The sequence below is a fragment of the Rhopilema esculentum genome, chromosome 4 (genome assembly GCF_057945365.1).
Source record: "Rhopilema esculentum isolate cy_ngs chromosome 4, ASM5794536v1, whole genome shotgun sequence".
Taxonomy (NCBI): Eukaryota; Metazoa; Cnidaria; class Scyphozoa; order Rhizostomeae; family Rhizostomatidae; genus Rhopilema; species Rhopilema esculentum.
The window spans coordinates 12,052,133-12,075,286 of NC_142818.1; the positions used below are offsets into that span (position 1 = coordinate 12,052,133).

At 37.4% G+C, this 23,154-nt stretch overlaps 2 protein-coding genes across 2 annotated transcripts in view; one reads left to right on the plus strand and one right to left on the minus strand.

The window, feature by feature from the left end:
* Positions 1–23,154, minus strand: part of LOC135691418 (uncharacterized) — a 52,859-nt gene that overhangs the window by 5,244 nt on the left and 24,461 nt on the right. The window contains exons 21-44 of the mRNA XM_065209277.2: positions 22,739–22,993; positions 21,968–22,201; positions 20,787–20,981; positions 19,533–20,009; positions 19,004–19,156; positions 18,005–18,169; positions 12,760–12,924; positions 11,831–12,123; positions 11,225–11,369; positions 10,810–11,028; positions 10,139–10,335; positions 9,746–9,870; positions 8,874–9,128; positions 8,099–8,294; positions 7,639–7,822; positions 7,073–7,409; positions 6,621–6,832; positions 5,993–6,121; positions 4,171–4,407; positions 3,534–3,746; positions 2,776–3,201; positions 1,447–1,608; positions 957–1,115; positions 88–258 (exon numbers count right to left, since the gene is read on the minus strand). Of these exons, the coding sequence (XP_065065349.2) occupies positions 88–258; positions 957–1,115; positions 1,447–1,608; positions 2,776–3,201; positions 3,534–3,746; positions 4,171–4,407; positions 5,993–6,121; positions 6,621–6,832; positions 7,073–7,409; positions 7,639–7,822; positions 8,099–8,294; positions 8,874–9,128; positions 9,746–9,870; positions 10,139–10,335; positions 10,810–11,028; positions 11,225–11,369; positions 11,831–12,123; positions 12,760–12,924; positions 18,005–18,169; positions 19,004–19,156; positions 19,533–20,009; positions 20,787–20,981; positions 21,968–22,201; positions 22,739–22,993 (5,304 nt within the window). The remainder of the gene's footprint in view (positions 1–87; positions 259–956; positions 1,116–1,446; positions 1,609–2,775; positions 3,202–3,533; positions 3,747–4,170; positions 4,408–5,992; positions 6,122–6,620; positions 6,833–7,072; positions 7,410–7,638; positions 7,823–8,098; positions 8,295–8,873; positions 9,129–9,745; positions 9,871–10,138; positions 10,336–10,809; positions 11,029–11,224; positions 11,370–11,830; positions 12,124–12,759; positions 12,925–18,004; positions 18,170–19,003; positions 19,157–19,532; positions 20,010–20,786; positions 20,982–21,967; positions 22,202–22,738; positions 22,994–23,154) is intronic.
* On the plus strand, positions 13,433–15,661 carry LOC135685579 (uncharacterized). Its single transcript, XM_065201562.2, has one exon. It carries the CDS (start codon positions 13,433–13,435, stop codon positions 15,086–15,088), a length of 1,656 nt encoding a protein of 551 aa, XP_065057634.2. The 3' UTR covers positions 15,089–15,661.

A 23,154-nucleotide genomic window follows, 5' to 3' on the forward strand; every position in this document is an offset into this window, starting at 1 on the left:
GCTTGCAAGGATAGCAGAAATAAAAAATTCATGGAATGCATTAAATATCATGATGATTATGATGAAGAAATTATACAACATCAATACCTTTGCAAGATGAAGAACTTTTAGCTCCTAGAATGTATGTTGTTGTTGTAACTCCTCCAGTCACCGGGCAAGAAACACAGCTCGTTTGATTCGCAGCGTCCCTGTAGCTTCCAAGTGGACACAACTGGCATGCATCATCCGTTGCTAATTGAGAGCCTAGGCCACATTTCACTGTACGAAGAGACGCACCAATTAGCAAATCTTAATTGCTAGCTATTATCAGTAGGAGTCGTAAAAACGGAGCAGATTCAATAAGCAGAAAGGAGAGTAATGAAAGCAGAAAGGACTTCTAAACCCTTAATTTCTGGCTATAAGCCTACTTGTCTCGTTTAAATAAGATTAATTTGGTCTTTGATCCATGAAACTGTTAACATGGTTATTCTTAAAGGCATCGAGTCATGATAAAATGGATTGGGTATACCCTAAGTGCCAAAATCCGCTGAGTCATGATTTTCATGACTGCGATTCTATTGGTTGACCTGGAACTGGTCACATGAACTCACCTCGTACTGACTGACAAAACAATTTCCGTCAATAGCAAGTTGTCATCACACGAAACAGCAGCGATCACGCCGAGACCAAATGACCCCCTATAGAGAAGGCCTATTTACCAAGACTTAATGCCTTTAACTAAAATCCTCAACCTGAACAAATTGGAATGGACTTTGAGTATCTATACATTTTGACATCTGCTATTTCGTACCATTTTCAAATATATATGTCATAGATACTTACATTAGATCTGTATTACATTAGTGTTAATACATATTACAGATATCACTGCTAAAAGGGTAACAAACTGAGCTATCATTTGTTTGACTTAAACAAAAAAGACCTACACATTCAGAAATATATTAATTTGTACTTGCCTACACATTCAGAAACATTTTTGGCTCCAAGACTAGAAGACCTTCCACTAGGGCAATAATCACATTGCATTTTGCCAGTATTTTCCTGGTAGAATCCCTCAGGACAAAGCTGACACCTGTCTGCAGTCATGTTAAAGAAACTTCCAGCGGTACAGATTTCTACAGATTAAACAAACGATAAGAAAAAGTGAAAAATAACTGGTTTCGAGATGGGACCATGAATGTAGGAAGAGTAGCAGCTCAGTGGCAAGAAGTACCATTATTATAATATTTTTCTCTGGAAATCTTTGATTAGAAGTCTTAATGATTGTAAGAACGTAAGTATACAATTTTAGAGTGTATACTCTACATATAGCATCATGTCGAATTAAAGAACCATGAGAAACTAATGAAAAAATTATGGCGAAAGGAAATATTGAAAAAAAGTTGAGCATATGTCAAAAAATAGTGCTTCAAATTTAATTGTTCGCGATAAAAATGGGACACAAACCTTTACAGGCAGAGCTGTGATTGGAAGCAACATTGAATGTTGTAGTTCCAGAAGGACACGCTGTACAGTTGGTCCAACCATCCATTTGCTGATATAAGCCAATGGGACAATCGACACATTCATTGCCTGACACATTGTGGTATGTTCCAGCTGGGCAAAAAACTGACAAAAAATATACAAATAGTTTAATGGTACAAAACTTAGGCCATTAATGGTATTCACTGATTTTATAGTACAAAAACATTTGGTAGCATCTTAAGAAAAGCAGAGGTACAGTTTGCAAAAAATTAAAGTCGACAATTTGAGACCTAGCTAATTCAAAAACTGGCTGTCAATTAAAAAACAAAAATGTGTTCAAAAATATTTTTCACATGAGGAACAGGGATTAATATCAAGTGCCTGATTTCTTTTCTTTGCTCAAATAAGAAAAGTTTGTAGCATTCTGTCATTTTAATGGTTTTCTTACACAACATTCGGTGAGTTGGATAAAGCTGCTGCAATAACACAACATTGCTTGTTTGAACATTGTGTTTACACCCTTCACGGTCAACTAAAGAACTTAAACGGACATTGCTAATCTGGGTACATAATCTGATAAAACTCATGGCACACAATGCCAGGGAGTCCATAGGCTGAATACATTATATACCAAAAACCCGGTGCCAAATTTTGGTGGATCAAGTTCGGATGGAAAATTATTTGCTATTTTTTAAAATTTCGGTGGAAATTTAAATGCAAAGTTGAAAAATTTCGTAAGGTCAGGTCAGGTAAGCAAAAAAACACTTTCTATAATTTGTTTCTATCTTCAACAATAAACTATCTGGAACGCAATTATGAAAGTTACAAAAATCGAGCATTTCAATGTCAACCCCATAATTGGAACTGAAGATTAGAAAAAACGTCATCAACCTTAATATAGAGGAGGTTTCTTTTATTTCACTGTCAACAAGTCAATAAAAGAAAACAAATTGGAAGCGTTTCCAGCTACCAAAAGATTGACATTGGAAATACTGTACATTCTTTAGCACCTTTGAAATATCAAATTAAACATTTTTTGTTATCTTGAAAGACTCAAACGAAAATTTATAGATTTTATCATTACCAGCGTTGGAAAATTTCGGCGAGAAAGAATTCTTGTTTCGAAAAATTGTACTGGGATTGATATTTTGTTGGCCTGTTTCACCGAAAATTAATCCCAATGAAATTTTTGGCACTTAATGTAATGCGTCGTCTAGTGTGAAGGACGGCTCTGCTGCGAATATGATATCCAGCAAATCGAGCATCGAGCTCCTTAGCCAAAATTTGCTATGTCTACTATAGACTACTCACTGCATTTTTTAGTTTGAGACTGGAGGATGCTTCCCTGGGGACACTTTGTAGACACAGTTGTTTTGAGGTCGTTGTTTGTGGAATTGATCGTGACGTTATTGACCGATATCGTCATGTTAAACTGCCCGTTTTTAAGACCACTCTGAACTTGCTGTGTGTAGTTCTCTCCACTGGTGGTGTTCACCGGGAAGTCTACTGTAATTGTTGCCGCCGAGCCACCCGTGCTTCTTCGCCGTCTCGATACACCGTCACATTTGATGCTTATCTGGCTGAAGTCGCAGCTAGATCCACAAATAGGGAAATATTTCTGAATCGTTTGGATTTTGGCTTCAAATTCTCTTCGGAATTGTGCGATGAATTGTGCATTACATGAGCTGGCTGAATAAGTTACTCTGTTTGACGTTGCTGTTGTTGCAGATGCAGTTGCTGTTTAAGAATCACAGTTCGAATAATTAATGAGTGGTCAAAATATTGCATGAAAGCACAAAGAAAATAAGAAGATGGAAGGCACCTTAGTTTCCCTATTCACGTATTTTCCAGGCAAGTCGACCATGGTCCTATTTGAACTGAAAGCTTTGGCTACGGATTCTAGCAATGGGACTACTGAGGGTTAAAGTGGAATTTCTGTGCAAGGACGAGCGAGAACATACCAAGAGAATATAAGGTACAAGAACGATTGTCCACAGATCCAAGTTTGTTTGTACTTATGCATTAGTTGTTAACAATAGCATTTTCTGAAATTAATTGAAGATACTCACCTGCACAGGTAGGTAGTAAATTCTGTGGATTCTCTGGGTATGAGGGTGGGCCATGACTCCATGATCCACTTTGGCCACAAGAATAGTATGGCGGGTAACGCACTGCAAATGCGTGGTTCGGATAACATTTTGCATCACAAAATCTACCGTAATCCCAGCTTCCACAAAATGCAGCGCCGTTTCGCGGGGGCTTCAAGAGTGGGCACATGTAGCCTGAAAAATAATTAGGTGCTAATCTCAGGCGAAATCATTCACATTAGAACCAAAAAAAGGTATTAATTGCACAAGTCTGTTCTTCGAAAGCAAAGAGAATGAGCTGTCTGGCTTATTTTCTTAATTAAAGACTAGTTACAATTTTCATCTTTGGAGGCTGTTGACCAGACTTCGAAGGAAGTGAGATAAAGCACCCAAAAACCTTCCCTATCAGATCACAACTGTCAATTTTGCCTTACAACTTCTTTGTTGTATATTTTGTTTTCTTGGTGACGACAATAACGACAAAAACAGAAACAGCAATGACAACAGCAACCACCGAAACAACAACAAAAACAGCAAAACAAAGCAGCTAATAACAGTAGAAAGGAGCTGAACTGCACCAGAACAGTAGTTTACGTAATTGCCAACTGTGTAGACTTACGCATGACATAAAGTTCAAAAGTGCAGGATGCAGAGTTGCCAGAAGCATCGCTTGCAACATAGGTAACAATGTAATCTCCCCAAGCCATGAAAGATCCGGAGCGGTGAGAAGTGGTGATGGTAGCAACCACTTTATTGTCACTGAAAATAGGCTCTGTCCATGTGACAACGGATACTCTGTTTGGTGTTACCACTTGGGTCACATTTGGGCATCTGACAACCTTTGGTGGTTCTTTGTCTAAAAAGACAAATTAAAATGTAAATCCAGGTACTAAGAAGTTGAGCCTATTTCTATCTTTGCACCCAGGAAAACTAGACAGCATTATAGAAGCATGAGAATATAATTTTCTATCTATCATCGAAATTTTCCACAAAAGTTTTAAAACAACACCCAATTGATTTATAATTCAGCCAAATTTTTTAATTGACTATCATCTTCAAACGTCTTACAGTTTGTGTCGAAGCAAAGAAAATTACTTGATTGTTAAGGTATTGAAATTAGTACATCCTCGGCCATGATACTCTCTTGCAAGATCGACAAAATTGTCAAACTCTAAACACTTGAACATATAAATAAAGTATATTAGGCTTTGATGCTGCTTCATTGCGCACTTATGTATTTAAGATTGAAACTACAGATTCACAAAAATGTTTTTTAAATATTAGCACTTTCCTCCGATCAAAAATTTTTAAAGTAAAAAATAAATAAAACAGATCTGTTCGATATATATAAGAATTTTAAAGCACGTCCCGAGAAAAGCTGTACCTTGACCTTGGGTGGGAATCTCTAAACCTCCGCAGATGGAGTAGACGTCTCAAGTTGTTTTATAAAGTCATAAACAATTTAACCCCTGACTACACGAAGGACCCATTGCCACCATTTCAACAGGTGCAATATTCATTTCGCGAACGTAACACAATCAGGCAAATACGAGCAAGGACCGAAAATATAAATCTAGTTTCTATCCTCACTGCTCACTGAGTGCAACAAACCTGATCCTGAAATTAGATTGTCACCTTCTGTTGCTGTTTTCAAGACAAAGATACTATCCAGTATTTGGGATTCATGACCCAAAGGGCCTGTCTGATCTTACTCAACTCAGGGTTGGTCTCAGCAAGTTAAACTTTCACAAATTTTAACACAACTTTAGAGATACAATAACCCAATGTGCCCAAGTAACGATGGAATCGAGGATACGGAGCACTTATTGTAGCTCTGCTTTTTGGTGTTCAAAGGACTGATCTCCTCGCTGGAATATATACTCTTGTACGACCATATGGATATGCAAATCTTGCAAATGATGTTCTGTTGCAAATCTTATTGTACGGCGATAACAATTTTTCAAACCATCACAATAGAAGCATCCTTGAGTTAACAATACGTTTTATACATTGTACTGGTTGCTTTGAATAAAGTATCTCGTCCCCTTTCCCTAGGAAGCCAACAATTACTTAGTGAAATATAATATGTAAAGTCTGTCTCAAATAATATATGAGGTGAGATCTGTGATAACGCAAAATTACATAAACTGCAGCAGACAAGGTGTCTGCTGCTATTCGCTAATTTCTTCGCCTGATATCTAATTTGAGAGAGTGTAGTGTTCTTTGTTTTTTCTTTTGGTAATTCATATGTAAGTTGTCTTAGTTTTTCGTGATGCCACGGAGTAGTCATAGTATTTTGCACCCAGTGGCATCGTCCTTGTAATGTCGTTAAGTATTTTGTAGGTAGTGTAACTAGTAAATTTGTATTGTAAATTTTTGAATTCTGCCTATTTCAAGAGCTACTTTTTAAATCACTTTGATACAAAATATATTGTACTAACCAATTTCAGTCTCACAGAATTGGCCTATGAAAGATGGCGGGCACGTGTTGCTACCACAAGTTGTTGGCTCCACGATTGTAACATTGGGTCCCTTGGAACCACTGAGGTGAATCCACGAACGCAGTGTATCTGCAAATAGAGTGGAAATCACATCGAAATTTATCATCTTTTTCATACTAGGCCCCAAGAAACGGGGATGAGCACAAACATGAAAAGATGAAACGGGTAAAATAATCTAAAAACTAAAGATAAAGAGGTACGAACAAATTAAATATAAAAAAACTATAAAATGAGATTCAATTCGTATTCTGAGTGCACGGTATAGTAGAAAATAATCCAAGGGAGACAACATAGAAGAGAAAGGGAGAAGAGGATCGAAGAAGATGGCTTTACGCAGAAAACAGCGGACAAAGTAATAAGTGAGATATTGTAAAGCAATGCAGCCGTAGCCTAACAGCATTATAGTATTAAACAAGGCTCTTAAACACCCTTTGATTTATTCAGCCATTGTATAATAGATTACAGTAAAGGAAAATTGAAAAAGCACCCCATCGTTATATGAGAACAAAAAGCAGATTGCAAGTTTCTATTTGTCTTGAGCACTAACTTGAATAGCAAAATGGCATACCTGTGAGGTTTGTAGAACAGTTTGCTGTCAAGGCAGATCTTTCAGCAGAGCTTAGGACTCTGTTCCAAATGCCAACCTGGCCAATTTCACCCGCAAATGAGTTGCTTAGAACTGAACCCATGTTCGACATTTCCTGACCGAGTATTAGCATGCCTTTTGGTTCAAATAATTTTCTAGTTTTCATGCCATTTTCAATCGAGTTAAAAACAACCCTGAAATAAAAAAATGTTTTACAGCTAAGGCATGTGAACCGAAATTGCATGTTTTTTTAAAAGAGCAGTTTGATGGCTTATTCATCAGGAATCTCAAAAGAAAAGAAGATGTATGATAAATCTTAGGGCTGACAGTTGAAAATAAATAATACTTCAAATATATGACAATCTTTCGGCTTAAATAGGTTTAAAGCGAGGTCAATGTCAAAAATACTTTGGTTTGGTACAAGCTACACTTACTCTTTGTCCTTGTAGACTTGCACACTTCCGGTTGCTGGTTCAATTGATACAATAACGTGGTGCCATAGACCGTCATTCAAAGGCTTTGTAAACGGATGAGTCACCCGACTGCCACTCGATGGAGTAAATCGTACGAATCTATCTTGGATTTCAAGCAAAATATCATGATATGATGTGTTGACCATGTTTGTTAGCATTAAGAATGTGCCAGCCGAGGTCTTTCCGAGGAAACGCACCCAACTTGCTACTGTAACCGCCGGTACACTGCTGAAGTTCATGTAACTCAAATAAGAGCCACTTCCGCCATGGAAACGAAGGTCAAACCTCGGTGATTTCGCTGTGTTAAATACAATGCAGCATTTAGTAAACAGTAAAACGCACAAGAACGATAAATCTTCATTGCTAAATTACAAATGACGCACTGCTAAACTTGCATAAGAATTGACGATTGGGACGAGAATTATCACAATTGAAGTGCATAATAACAGCAGCAACAACAACAACAATAGAAGCAACAACAACAACAACAGCAGCATTTTCTACATAAGATATAAAAGATGGATTACCTTTCTGGCATCTTTGCCCAGTATGTGTAATTGGGCATTGGCATCGGAAGGAGTTGATGCCATCTAAGCAGACACCACCATTGAGGCATGGGAGAGAGCCATTGCGTGCAATGCAGTCATCAATATTGACTTCACAATTCAAACCAGTAAAGCCTAGCAGACAGCTACAAGTGTATGCTGCAACCTGTAGAGATTTGAAAATTTAACTTTAAACGAGGTCTTTGACCGTAGTAGGCTTGAAGCAAAGATGTAGCGTCATCCATATTATGTTATGAAATATGATAAAATGCATGCTGATTTCAAATCAGGACTTTTTGATTAAATCATAAAATTGGAATTTCAATCATTGATCATGAATTTCAAAATCTTCTTACGACTCCATTACTTATCAAAACTGTAAAGAGTAGTTCTTATTTAGAATACTGAATATGTTCAATGTGAAAAATACTATAATTTGTACCAGGTCAACGCAAGTTCCTCCATTCTGGCATGGATTCGACGCACACTCATTAATCTCGGTTCCGCAAGTGTCACCCATATATCCATCGGTACAATTACACTGGAACGAGGCTGAATCTTTTACATTCATGCATGTACTGTTGTACAAACAGGGATTTGGCGTGCAGTAGTCTATCTCAATCTCGCATGATCGTCCTCTGTAAGAGATAAAGCATTCAATCTGACGACAATAGCTATGAGATGATAACAATATAGCACTACTCACTCTCAGCTGAAAGCAGCAATTACATAAATCAACTTGACGCAGAATGTTCACATACGAAACTTAACTGAATTTAAACATACTAAAACCTCTACCCGGATAAGTTTGATGTAAAAGGTCATGGAAAAAGAACTCAAATCGATTTTTTTGTCATAACCAAACGTTTGAAAACGGCATTTTATTAGCAGGCCCAGTAGCTACAGCAGACAAACAGAAGCTTAAGTAAAAGGAGGTATAAGAATATGTCCCTCTCCTTGTATTTGACACCTAATATAGAATGATTGAAAAATAATTCTTGGTGGAAGCAGCAATCATGAGGTCTTAGCAATCTATTTCCCTGTAGAACACAGTATCTTATAAAGATAGCAGTGCCTTTTGGTATAACGTTGACAAACTCTGCGCCTCCTTGCAGTCAAATTGCTGGTTTAGTTTCAGTTACTCCGCGTTCATTTATATACTTAACATTGATATAATCTCGAGTTCATATACTTTTGCTGCTAAACACAGTACCTACCTATACCCTGGTTTGCAGTTACAGTAAAATCCATTGATCAGATCTGTGCAGTTGTAAGCATTTCCACGGCATGGATCAGGACTACATTCATTGATGTCAGTCTCACAGTTTACACCTGTATATCCTGGCGCACATGTGCAGTTATAGCCATTAACGAAATCCGTACAATTCCCAGAATTCTGACACGGAAGTGACGCGCAGTCGTCGATATTATGATCGCAGTCTTTCCCAGTGAAACCAGCCATACAATCACATCTATCAAATAAATGGTATACCAATAACCAATTAGCATATCTCAGCAAAATAATTCAGTTAGCTTGAAGAATAAGCTGTATTCGTAAAAACGACAAAAATATATGAAAGTAAAATTAGACTTTTGCTTATGAGGCAACAACAAGGTTCGGCAAACAGGAGACTAAACCACACTATCACTTGCGCTGGTCTTGGCAAATAGTAAAGACTTCACTGCTAACAATTATGATCGCAGTCTTTCCCAGTGAAACCAGCCATACAATCACATCTATCAAATATATTGAATACCAATAACCGATTTAATACAATTAGCATATCTCAGCAAAATAATTAAGTTAGCTTGAAGAATAAGCTGTATACGAATAAAAAACGACAAAAATATATGAAGGAAAAATAAAACTAGACTTTCTCTTATGAGGCAACAATAAGGTTCGACAAACAGGAGACTAAACCACACTATCACTTGCGCTGGTCTTGGAAAAATTGATAGCTTTTACTATTGAGTAATAAATGAGGAAAAACTCTGCTGTTTTGAACATCGTTTAGGTGCTGAAGTAGAAATGATGGTGCCATTATTAAGAAACTATCTTTTAATGACGGTACGATTTCAGTGCATTTACCTGTAGTCAGCAACTAAATCTACGCAGTCACCATAGATACAAGGATTTGGAACGCATTCATTTGTCTCATTTTCACAATGATCGCCGTAGAATCCAGGACGACAAGTACAATTGTATGAATTCACCTGGAGAATGAGAGAAATTGTTTCATTAATAAGACGCAAAGAGACAATTGATTGCAGAGCTTACAAGTGACCTACAATATTGAGTATAGGGTACATAGCTAATCAACAGTGCTTATGATTGATGATGAAGAATAATTGTTTTAATGCCATTTAATGATTGATTCGAAAATAATAATGATTCCTGATGATTGATTTGATGATGGTGATTGACACTGATTATCACGTTACATGATCTATGACAATCATACTCGATACGAAAGCAACGAACCTGGTCAACACAAGTGGCGTTATTTCTGCAAGGTCTTGAGGCGCATTCATCGATATCAATTTCACATCGTTTTCCAGTATATCCAGCCAAACAAGTGCATTCAAAGCTATTAACTTGATCTGTACAGGATCCACCGTTTTTACAAGGTGTTGTGGCACACTCGTCGATATCAATTGAACAGTTCTTCCCGGTGTACCCTGAAGAAAAACAACGAAGCTGTTCGTTAACATTTTATCTCGATAGCAAAATCTAGCCTAGCGACTCTACATCGAAACAATCCTACAAATGCGGGTGCAAGTAGGCATAGTACACAAACAATTTTATCCTTTATACCCTTAACCTTATGCGATAAGGAGCATATTTGGATGTAGAAATGAAGGACTGATAGTGAAAATATGGGATTGATAATAAAACAGAATTGAAAATTGCTTGTTTTGGACGTTGAAGTGGAAACTAGGACACTAATTGGCACAAACTTAATTTCAAAGCAAAACGACATAAAAGGCTTCCTATATATCAATTTTGACAACATAGCCTAAAAGATCACAAAGAAATACCTCTTAATTTGAAAAATCAGTAATACAAAAACACTATCTACCAAAAATAACTTTCAGGGTGATATTTTATCTTGAAAGTTGAAGAAACGAAAAAAGAAAGAATATTTCACAAACCTGCCTGGCAGATACATTGATAGTCATTAACTTTGTCCAAACAAGTTCCATTATTGGTGCATGGGTCAGTCAAACACTCATTGATATCCACTTCACAGATTCTGCCTGCAAACCCGGGTTGGCAATCACACTTAAAATTGTTCACCTGATCAATACACGTTGCATTGTTTCGGCAAGGCTTCGACAAACACTCATCAGTCTCATTTTCACAGTTTACCCCTAAGGAAAGATACCTCAGTTAATTTTATATTTCTATTAGCTTTTCCATTTTGTTTGATTAAACAAATGAGATTAGTGCACAGGCTACTTAATCTGGCATTGCTAGGGTAGGATAGTTTATCTCTTTTGTAGAATAAAAGGGGAAGCTGAAGTAATTAAAAATGAAGCATCGTCGTATTCCTCAAAGTAACCATACCATAATAGCCAGGCGAACAGAGACATAAATAACGGTTCACTAAGTTGAGACAAGTCGCTCCATTTTGACATGGACTAGAAGCACACTCGTTGATGTCTGTTTGGCAGAACTCTCCTGTCAGGCCAGGCCTACAAATGCATGTCACCTGAAATGAGTTGAGAAACAGTATTATATAGCTACGTCCCACCTTTGAATTGCATACGCTGCATCAGGAAAATTGCATATTCGGAAATTCGGCCTAGATAGCTCTCTCTCTCAGTTTTAAGTGGATGTCTTACAGCTTGTTGAAATATTTTATTACCTATTGTGTGCTAGTTCATCGTTTTTAGCTTTTGAGTTTCAAATATACTGTGAATTAGGATTTGAGATTGGTGCTTTATCTAGAAATGCAAACGTCACGGAGAAGAAGGGAGTTGGAAGTGGATCTTGACTTTAAACGAAGAGTGTGAGATCTATAGATCGAGAGGAAATATTAAGTTTTAACGGGGATTTAGAGGTCTATAGATTGGAAGGTCTATAGGCTGGAAATTCTAGAAAATTAAACATATTTTGATAAGGGTCGACATTTTGAAAAAAAGGTATAGAATTCTGTTTTCTGGAACATACCGAATTTACGCCATCAACGCAGGTACCCCCGTGCATACAAGGCTGACTTTCACATTCATTGATGTCAATCTCGCAGTTCGATCCTGTATATCCAGGAGGGCACGTACAGGTATACGAGTTCACTAAATCGGTGCAGTTGCCCCCATTCTGACATGGCGCCGAAGCGCATTCATCGACTTCGATCTCGCAGTCTTTGCCAGTGTAACCATCTGCACACTTACATGAGTAAGCAAATTCACCACGAATGCACGTGCCGTTGTTCTGACAGGGCGAAGCGTAGCAAGAATCGTTGGCTGCAAGAGTTCACAAAGCAAAAAGTAAATTGAAGGTACGTGAATGGATAATGAAATTGGATAAATTGATAATTGATAGAAAAGACATGCATGTGAAAGAATCTCAAGAATCTTTGGTTTAGTGGATGAACATTTTCTGATCGAACTCTGATAAAATTCTGACTGCATCATGATTTGATCATACTCACATCATGACAAGACCATAATCCCATCATGATTACATCGTGATCAGACCTTTAGTACATTTTGATCACGTTTTGATCACAATCTGATCACATGCTGATTACAAAACAATCAGAGAATAATCACACCATGATCCAATATTTTACCATTTTCTGCTTCTGATGGCATGAATTTTTCTAATATTGGTTGTATAGCAAATTTAACGGCGTGAATGGAATAGTGCGCAGCAAAACACGTAAACATATCTACCAATAATTGCACTAATATTACCTAACTCATAAAACTATTCGTTAATACCAACCTGTAAAGAGCAAACGAGGATATAAATTGTTGCCCCACTCAAGACTTGGGGACATTTCTGAAAACTTTCTAAACCCTAGATGTAAAAAAGGGTTGTTATAAGCGAGAAATTGGGACGCCAGCAGACGGGCTGGCTGATGCAAAGCCACTCACTTGGACATTCTGAAACTGAGACTGCGCCTGTTTTGCCGCCAAATGTTCCTCCGCCAGGGCAAGGATAACAGACCACTCGGCCAGTGTTGGGTTGGAAAGTGCCAATGGGACATTGTTCGCAAGGGCTGTATCCATCACCTGAAAAGTTACCCGCAGCGCAAGGATCTAAAAGATAGAACGTGAATATTTTCAACAACAAAAATCACAATGCTTAAACTTATACTTTGGAACAATTTTTGGCGGTAGAAAATTTGAAAATGGCTTTTAAAAAAGCTTGTTTTGCTCGGTATATTTGAAAAAAATAGAAAATTCTTTTCTATGTTAACCGATCATATGAACTTTATTTTGATCATAATTTCAATCATTCAAATTGTATGCATTCAAACTAAAACTAAAAAAATTTGATACTATAAAATTCAATGGAATACTAATAACATGGTGTTATGTATCGGCGATTATTGTAGCCAATGTTCTGAGATGAAGACGACGAATAGACCCTTTGCCAAATTACGTCACACGACTTCTGAAAGAGAGGCCAAAAATCGAAAACGAGAAAGTGGTTGTTCCAATTTCTTCCGGCAGTCTATAGTTGAGTAAATCTCGTTGCACGCAAACCAAATAAATCGTTTTATATTGAAGTTCTCACTGGTCTAAGGTTATCAAATACGTTTTCATGGCGGAAAGTGCTGGGAAGAAGAAAAAGAAATCTCTCGGGCGTCAATGTGCGGCGTACGGATGTTACAATACATTCTACAAAACCGACGGAACCCCAAGTGGCCTACATTTTTTTCGATTTCCGCAGAAAAATCCAGAGAAATCTCGCTGGTGTAATTTAATTAAAAGAGTCGACGGACTTGATGGTTTTAAAGTAACCACATCTACATTTCTCTGTGAGAAGCATTTTTCCGACGCAGATATTAAAAGGAATCCAAACAAGCGACGTTTGGTATCTGGTGCAAAGCCATCTTTAAATCTGTATTCTAGCAGTGTTGCAACAGCTCAAACCAAGCCTAGGAAGCCTCCTCTTTGCCGTTCATTGGGATTGGGCCTTGGGACTTCTTTTGCTTTGAATGAGTCTTCTGAAGATGATGATAATGATCATGAGTTTGCTATGGCTGGTCATGATTGCGAAGAAGAATTAATTGTTTCTGGTGTTTGCTCCATGTCAACCCAAACAGAATTTTCATTTGTCAACTCTCCTGTTTATCTTCCTCAAGAAGCAGAAACTGATGAAACTGATGGCCAGATGTGCAATGAAATAATGAAAGTTTTTTTGGATTCAAAAAATTTAAAATCAAGAGCAGATAATTTAATGGCTGAAATTCAATCCCTAAATAATAAGGTAACAAAGTTGGAGTCTAAGTTGGCAGACATGAAAAAATCTCTTTTCTCTATTGAGAAGTTGAAAGAAGATAATTCAGCTGTGAAATTTTATACTGGTTATCCTAACTTTTCTTCTTTGCTGGCATGTTTTGAATATTTTGAGCCCAAGTTAAACCAGATGCATTACTGGCATGGAAACTCTTCTGGAAATTCTCAGAAATCTGATCGTGGCAAATCCAAACGTGGCCGCAAACGTTCTCTTACACATCTTGAAGAGTTCATCCTTGTTTTAATGAGACTAAAAGTTGGTTTGTTTGTTACTGATTTGGCTGATCGATTCGGAGTTTCAACTGCTTGTGTTTCTCGGATCTTTACTACTTGGATATGTTTCCTTTATCATGAATTGCCCATCTTATTTCCCTTTCCATCTCAAGAACTTGTTCGCCAACAAATGCCTGCACAGTTCAAAGATTTCCCTAACACAAGGATAATCATTGACTGCACAGAAATTTTTATAGAAGTTCCATCTTCTATGAAATCACAATCACAGACATGGTCTGAATATAAGCATCATAACACTTGGAAAGTTCTTGTTGGCATTTCACCTGCTGGATGCATCACATTTGTTTCCAAACTGTGGTCTGGTAAAGTATCTGATAAAGAAATCACAAAGAAATCAGGTGTCTTGGCTTTATTGGAGAATGGAGATAATATAATGGCAGATCGTGGCTTTGACATCAAAGACATTCTACCTCCTGGTGTTAGCCTCAATATCCCACCATTTAAGGGGACAAGAGCACAGCTCACTGCACAGGAAGTTGAAGATACAGCATGCATTGCATCTGTGCGAATTCATGTTGAAAGGGCCATTGGTCGAGTCAAGAATTACCATATACTTGATGGTGTTTTACCTTTGTCTTTATCTCCTGTGGCTGATCAGATATTCACTGTTTGTTGTTTATTGACAAACTTTTTACCTTTTTTAGTTAATCCAAAAGATAAATGAATATGAAATAAAAGGAATTGTAACCTAAAGAAAACACTATTATCATGTCAATATAAAATATTTTTTATATAAATTAATTATTAAAAGCCAATAACCACCTTCTACAGGTATACATAATATGATGACATATGCATATATAAAGACATGGGTTTATATACATAAAATAAATTGATAATCAAAGAGGTTTTTGTGTTGTACATGAAAAATGAACAAGAAAAATGAAGTCACAATGTAACATGTCTTTATATATGCATATATTATATTTTGGTAAATTTGATAAATGCATTTTGCTTTTTTCAACTCAAGCTCACAAGGAAAGAAACTTCTGATTGACATAGTCTGTTATTTGAGATGGTTGGGATTTGAATTGACAAGAGCAGAATGCATTTTTCTAGTCAAAACAAAACTCTTACAGTTATACTTATTTTTATATATATACTTCACTTTTTTGTAATTATATAATATGATTTGTACCATTTGTGTTACTAATATCTTTATTACTTTAATGGTATTATTCTTTCTTGTATTTTCATTTAAAAAGGAATTATTCATTACTAATGAAAATTTGTCCAACCACCATGCAAATACAGTTTCAATCCTTGCTTTATGCGCTTTGTAAATAATTCCGGGAGCACTGCTCTACAATAAAAGAACTCTAAGCGTGGTAACATGTAGCTTGTCACAAAATCTACATCAAACCAAATGGTCTCAACAAATAAAGGCTCGCTGTTGCCAAACCAAACAACAAAATCTATTGTTTTCAACCCTGAACAGAACATTTGGCCTTGAATTTGGAAATAATAAGGATGTTGCCGCTTCAGCTTTATATTGCCACCAACATTCTGCAAAAAGAACTTTTTCCCCAAAACAGCTTCTTTCAAGGTACAATTAAATTTTGAAAAAGGGCATTTTATCTCCAGCCCCCACTTCTCATTCTTGTGTGTGACAATGCCATCTAGAGATGCACCAAGGTACGGACAGCTAGATGACAGAATTAAGCCAACATCAGAGACATGAGCATTGATACCTTTTTCTTTGAGGAATATGGTATAGAGTTCTCTAGCATGCCTTTCATATTTGTTACCATGCCTGGTTGCAGATGTAGAAAATTGTTTATAAAACATGGCTTTCAACTTTGAAGATGGCTCTATAGTGTTAACTGCAGCAAGATAAAAATTGGAAGATGTAATTCGGTACATGCGTTCCCTTTTCCACTGCTCATTTGATGATTGTCCACGTGTTCTCTTTTCAATGTTATCAATTTCTTCAGAGTTAAGGGATAGGTTCTTGCAGTGGATTTCCATCATTTGTTTAAAGGAAGGACTTGATATGTCATAGCATTCATTAAAGGCTATAGATTCATTCGAGGAAAGTATTTGCAAATTTGAAGATAAGGTTGCTATGTCCATTGCAGGAGAAGAAGGAGGTTGATAAAAGCCAAAGAAAGCACTGTTAGGGACACATTTTGCCAATTTCAATTTTAAAACTTCCAATTTCTGTTCATCAAGAACTTTATCAGCGGGTGCCCTTGGATCAAATGATTTGTAAGAGGGGTTGTTTAACCTTGCACCATCTTTCCCAAACTTTATTTTCTTAATAACAACATCCTCTATGGGAGCTGCAGCAAAAGAAGCAAGGGAAGAGGAATTCGGAACATTCCAAGCAGAAAGCCGTGATGTGCAAGATACAGGAGACGGAAACTCTTGTAAGCCACGTCTATTGAAATCTTCCAAGGCAAAAAGAATACCACCAACATGGTTGCAGTTGCCAAAACCACCAAGACCAATGCCAGCAGGACAAGAACATGCAGCAGCACAAACATCACCAGACACACTTGACAGCTTTACCATTACTTTATAAAGGTTCTTCTTCATTGATGCTTTGACACGTACATCAAAATATGTAAACATGGCATCTTTTGCAACATCCACCTTTCTAATAAATCCTTCATAGAAGAATTGAAAGGCTTTCAACTTCTTGTATGAAGTGCTTTTTAAAAGAACATGTTTGAACTTTGACGTCCTGATGACCAAGTACTCATAAAGTTGCAGGAAAGTGAATACCGGCGTACCGCGAAGATCGGATGACCACGGCAGATGTTTAGTCTGCTGGTGCAAAGACTCGTAGGTGAAATCGTTTTCATTGCAATACAAAAAAGACTCATCTGGTAGCTCATCAGTTTGTTCTTCAGACTTTTTTGCACGGCAGAAGATAGCGTAGGCTCTCAGAACAAGATCAGCTTTGATGCCCCCTGTCTTCTCTTTGTACCGCTGCAATATCCTTTTTAATTCGGCCACAGTGAGCGTAGCCAAATCTTCAAAGCATTCAACAACCTTTCCTTTAGGCAGCAAATCCTTGAACGCATCCATAAATACTTCTTAAACTATAATCAAACACTCAGAAACGGAATGAAAAGATCTTTCGTAACTGATGGTGATAGGCCGAAGCGTTTGGAACAACCACTTTCTCGTTTTCGTTTTCTTGCCTCTCTTTCAGAAGTCATGTGACGAAATTTGGCAAAGGGTCTATTACACCATAGGAAAACCAACCTCAAGACCGACCCCTCTGTCTGTCTATATTTTCAGCTGCTTAGTGATTTAAAGGTAAAGGTCCAGCTATAGCAAGTGACTCTGCAGGGGTTTTTTAGAAACTTGTGATTTTTCATGTCATCGCCACAGTCATTACGGTCGTTCTGTTTATTTATCCTGCTGCGAGGTCAGCTTTTCATGTGAGCAGTTTTGCATTGCAAGAACACTTACCAATCCCAAATAGTTATTTTGATGGGTGGCTTGACAAGTTGGGTATACGCAGTCCTTTTATATGGACACATTACCTTTAGCTATATGACTAGAGGTTATGCACATTCGACTATGTATTTGTCCAGAAAATGGCCCCAGGAAGGCCGATATTGCTTACCTACACATTCCGCTATTGACTTTGCTCCAGTTGATTTTGTTGATTGGCCAGACGGGCATTTGACACATTTGGTCGACTTCTGAGACGATTGGTACTCGCCAATTGGACACGGGCGACAAACGGGACCGAAACCATCGCAAGAAAATGTGCCAACTTTACAATATTCTGTGGAGATAAGAGTTATATTTATAAAAGTAAAAATGTCATTCAGCCTAGGGACGTCGTAAGCATTTCAAAGCAAAACGGTACATATAGAAAGAGGCATTTTGTCTTAGGAAAAAAAACAACCATCCAAGAAAGCAACTTTAATATTTGTTCCAGGTTACCAAACAAAAACCGTTAGCAAATAAGAGTAAGATGGTCCTTTCCTCTCTACGTCTAACTTCAGGTTATCTTGTGGCGTGTGAGAATAAAACTATACCAAGACAAAGTTTATATACCCAAGGCCAATGTACACTTGCACGCTTGTTGCTTAATCCGTATAAAGACACAATGTAAAGCACTGCTACAATAAACACAAACTCCACAATCGTGCAATCTGTGTCCGAAACAAAAGTCCAAGGGGCACCTAAACGACGTACCTTGTTACATATTAAACGTGATTAAATTTCATTAAATCAAGCTTATAATTAAGCAAACAGGGAGCGTTCTGACTCAAGGATCACAGTCAAAAGCCTCAAGAACCTATTAAGAAATAGCAATATCTAAAGGTCAAATCACTGCCTGATGACTCGTAGGTTTTTACGATTGTCTCGTAAAAAAAATCCGATGTAATAATAATAATATAATATAATAATAATGCAAAAATTTACTTGGTAGGCATAACTGAATATATGTTATCAGAAACGGAATCAGTAGATTTTTTCATAGATTTCATATTGCGATATTGCGAAATTAGCCAATTTGCTTAAGCTTGTCCGAAATATGAATCTTTAGTATTACCTTAGTCGCCCGAACAAATATTCGAGGTTAATGTATCATAGAGTAAGCTTACAGTACCTAGGCATTTCTTTGAGTGGGTTCTTAGAGTTCCTGAACCGGACGGACATTGAACACAGCTGGCTTGGCCGCTAATGTTTTGATACATGTTCACTGGGCATCCAAGACAATTCTGCGTTGTTGAATCATAATACATTCCAGGGGTGCAGGCGTCTAGCAATCGAAAGAGATTAATTCAAAAATAGGAGTGACTAGTGTTCTTTATCTTCTTGTATACAATAAATTTTCTGGGGAAACAAACAAGGAAAAGTCTCTTAATAAGTGAGGCAACCCTCCGTCCTTCAATCAAAAAGCATGCTCACAGAACAAGTTCATTACTACGCATGCTCTTTGACTACAGGACGGAGGGTTGGCTAACAGATTTGCTCGTTTTCGCTCGTTTGTCTCCTAAACAAAGATCCTCTTATAGCATCACCTGATCTGCGTGGCTGAGCATGGCAATAATGGTATCAAAAAATTGAAAAATACAATGTTATGTAGGCAAAGTGCTGGAAAAAGATAAAAATAAGGAGACTAAGAAATAACTCACAACAATAATCCGTAGCCAGATATGAGGTCTTGACATAAACATTGTTGGCTGGGCAACAGGTTTCTTTAGTGCCATCACAACATGTCCGGTCTGAATCTACAAACACACGTTGACAGGAATACGACCCGATTGGAACAACCGCAGCAGTTACATTTGATTGAAGGTTATTTATGTCGGCTTTCAAAGCGGCAACACAGTAACTTAGCCTCACATGGGTCATGTTTTGTATGGCAACCGATGATGCAAACGAGACTCTTATTCTTGACTTTACTTGTAGGGTTGATGATGAAGACGTATACAAAGAAAACCTTGATAGCTTCATATCTGCACATGCTTGCAATGTCCGCCCATTTAGGTAGGTGACCAGCGAATCAGAGACACTGAACAGCTGGGATGAACTTGTTACTTTACTTAATGCAGCAGAGTTGTATTCGGAAACTGCAGTAAACTCGTGGCAAATATCAACAGGCTTTTTCACTGCAAAATTAAAATAAGTGGCCAATGAGTAGAATGAAATTAATGTTTACTTGTGCAAGAATTTGGATGCTTATCTCAAAAGCAGAACGGAAGTGATGAGAGGCATAACAAGCCCAACAGCCATTACTGGCACACGAAGAAGGTACCAACAAAGTAGAAAACAAACATGCCTATTATGAACAAATAGAAAAGGACTCTGCAAAAAACTTTATAGAGCACCGAAGGGATGACGTCACAAAAATCTATTTTTAGAATTGTTCAACTAAGACTATATAACTCCAACAAGCATTATGAAATACCTCTATACGTGCAAAGTCACTTGAATATATTACAAATTGGCTAGGATATGGCCACTTAAGCACAGGCTCTTGCCTCATCAAACCTCTGTAATTTGGTCTTGGTTCATAACTTTATGAACCAGGCCAAAATATCAGTAATCCGTTAGCAAATTTTAAATCTTTTATTGGCCATATCATATATTGGCCATCGCTCAATTTTGAACATATCGAACTGATTTTGTATATTCAGAGGTATTATATGCTGTTGTTTCAGATTATGTGGTCAAATTGAGAAATTCTAAAATTAGATTTTTGATGACCTCACACTTCGGTACACTATTGGAAATTATATCGATGAATGTAAGTTAATTGTACCAGAAATAAAAATTTGATTGACTGAATAACGACATTTCGAGCATAGCCCATTTTCAAGTGACTTTATAACGGGCTATACTTGAAATTGTTCCGCACGCAATCCAGTACACTATTGGGAACTTACATGCACAACCAGGTGATGGTTGAGTCCAGTTTCCGCCAGGACAGTGTAAGGTGAGTGATGTCGCAGTCTTATCTGCTATCGTGTAGTTTGTATTGCAAAAAATATTGCAGGATATTGGGGGCAAATTGACATGACAAGATGCAACACCATTGTCCGGATGGATATTGCAAGTTCTGCTGTTCGGACAGCCACATCCTAAATGAAAGTGTAAACATTGAATATTTACAATGTCTACAGAAAAAAGGGTGGGCAGACTAACACTGAAGTTGATGGCTAGTAAATAATCCCTTGCTCTGTGATGCACATTGGAGCAAAGTTTTTCAATCTTTTCTTTTACTACTTCGTCTACCCTTTTGACTCACAGTTTTTGATCACTTGTAAGTAATACATAAACAAGAGTAGCGCAATCAAACAAAATCATCTAAACTCTGAAAGAAAATAAAAGCCAGAGCACCTGTGAACGTTACTCTTTGTTATTATTATCAGATCCATTAAACTGTACCACCACTCTGACATCAATATATTTTTGATGTCTCCGTAGGTATTACCGATGATAAAAGTGGAAAATAAATAACATTCATGAAAATTTCGAATACATGAAAATTGAAGGAACTATGTCCCGACGCATTTCGCTGGCCATTTAAATTACCATTGGTTGGATTACACAATAGAACTATTGTTTGCTGACGGAACATAGTGGCTTAAAGACTCTTGGTTTGTGATGATTGTGTTATTGTTAACCGTTTAAATAGAAAAACCCCAAGGGAACTTTATGCTCGTGCATAGTTGTTCACGACAGTTTGTTATTTCTTCGAAGTTGAGTGTTCTGAAAATCAGACGCGTTGTTTTTCATGTCTCGTTTTGCTAGGCCATGTTTTAAGGAAACATAACATTTTGGCGCATTTGACAGGTTAACACTGATCCTTTGCGCGCTCGCCAGCGCAGCCAGCAAAACAAAATTTGATTCTAACCGAGCTGAGCTGTGGTGGCACTTTGTCAGTTTGGTCAACCATTCAGAGGTAACAATAGGGTTTGCAGAGCATTTATGGTATCGGAATACTGGATAAGTAAATTGGAAAATTCAAATGACCAGCGAAATGCGTCCGGACGTAGTGCCTTTAAGAGTAAAGATTTGATCTGAGTAAAAAAACTGATCAAAAATGGAAAAAACCTGCGTGTACCTTTCACAAATACTTCCATCATACATGAAGCTTGATTGCCATAAAGATCTTTAGCATTCATCGTCACTAGATTTCGAGAGTCAGACATGAATGTTGTTCCGTTTGGAGGGTTGAAGACGATACTTGCAATACGAGTATTATCTTTGGCATACCCACTTCCCCAATAGGCAATAACAGGCAAGTCGCTTGATATGATCACGTTCTTTGGACATTCAGTTACTGGTGCTTCTTTATCTATTGGAAAATGAATTATTGAAAAGTTACTTTCTGCATAAATCAACCTTTTTGATAGCTAATACTGTAAATCATCGAATAAGCGCTCCTCTCGAAAAAGCATCCCCTTGAATCAACGCCCATCCTATCAGGAAAATTATCAAATAAGCGCCCCCTTGAATAAGCGCCCACCACCTCCACCTTAAGAAACGGGCTTTAATTGGAAATTTTAGACAAACGAGTTTCTGAGACGTAAGTGTTTGTCTTACAGGAACAAGGAAGGCAGTTAGCCAAAAAAGAGTAGAAATAAACAACAAATTTCTTTCTAGCTTTCATTCTTGTCAGTCTTTATTTTCATTTCTTCATAGCAAGGAAACGTTTTAACACACACTCAATTATCTTTATTTCCACTATTATCTTTTTTATTTTCGAAATCCCTCATTTACATTTTTGCCTCTGCTTGAATTGCTTTGACGTCCACAAGCTTTTCGCAACAACATGAAAGGAAATTCGTAACCAAAGAATCACTTAAACCATCTGAAAAGATTGGCAGTTTACCTTCAACTGTTATTGCAAAAGTGCAATTGGCAGTATTTCCTTCTGCATCTTCCGCAAGATAGGTGATTGAAGTAACTCCAGGTCCTAACTGGAGAGGGGGCATCAAAATTGGCGTTACTGTCACATTCGGTGGTATTCCACTGTTGTCTGTTGCTGTTGGCACAGTCCAAGAATAATACATGGTTGCTTCTCCTTTAGGTAAAGCCACGACGGTGCTGTTGGGACATGTGTCTCCGAAGGAGGGAGGCTGAGAATCTAAACAAGAAAAATAAAATATGTGTGTTAAACTCAAAAATTAAAACTGTATGATTGGAAGCATAAACTTTTCGTATTTAATAGCGATTGTTCTTTGCAGACAAAATTCATCAAATACACTGTTTTTTAAAAGAACAATTTTATAAGAACAAGAGCTTCAA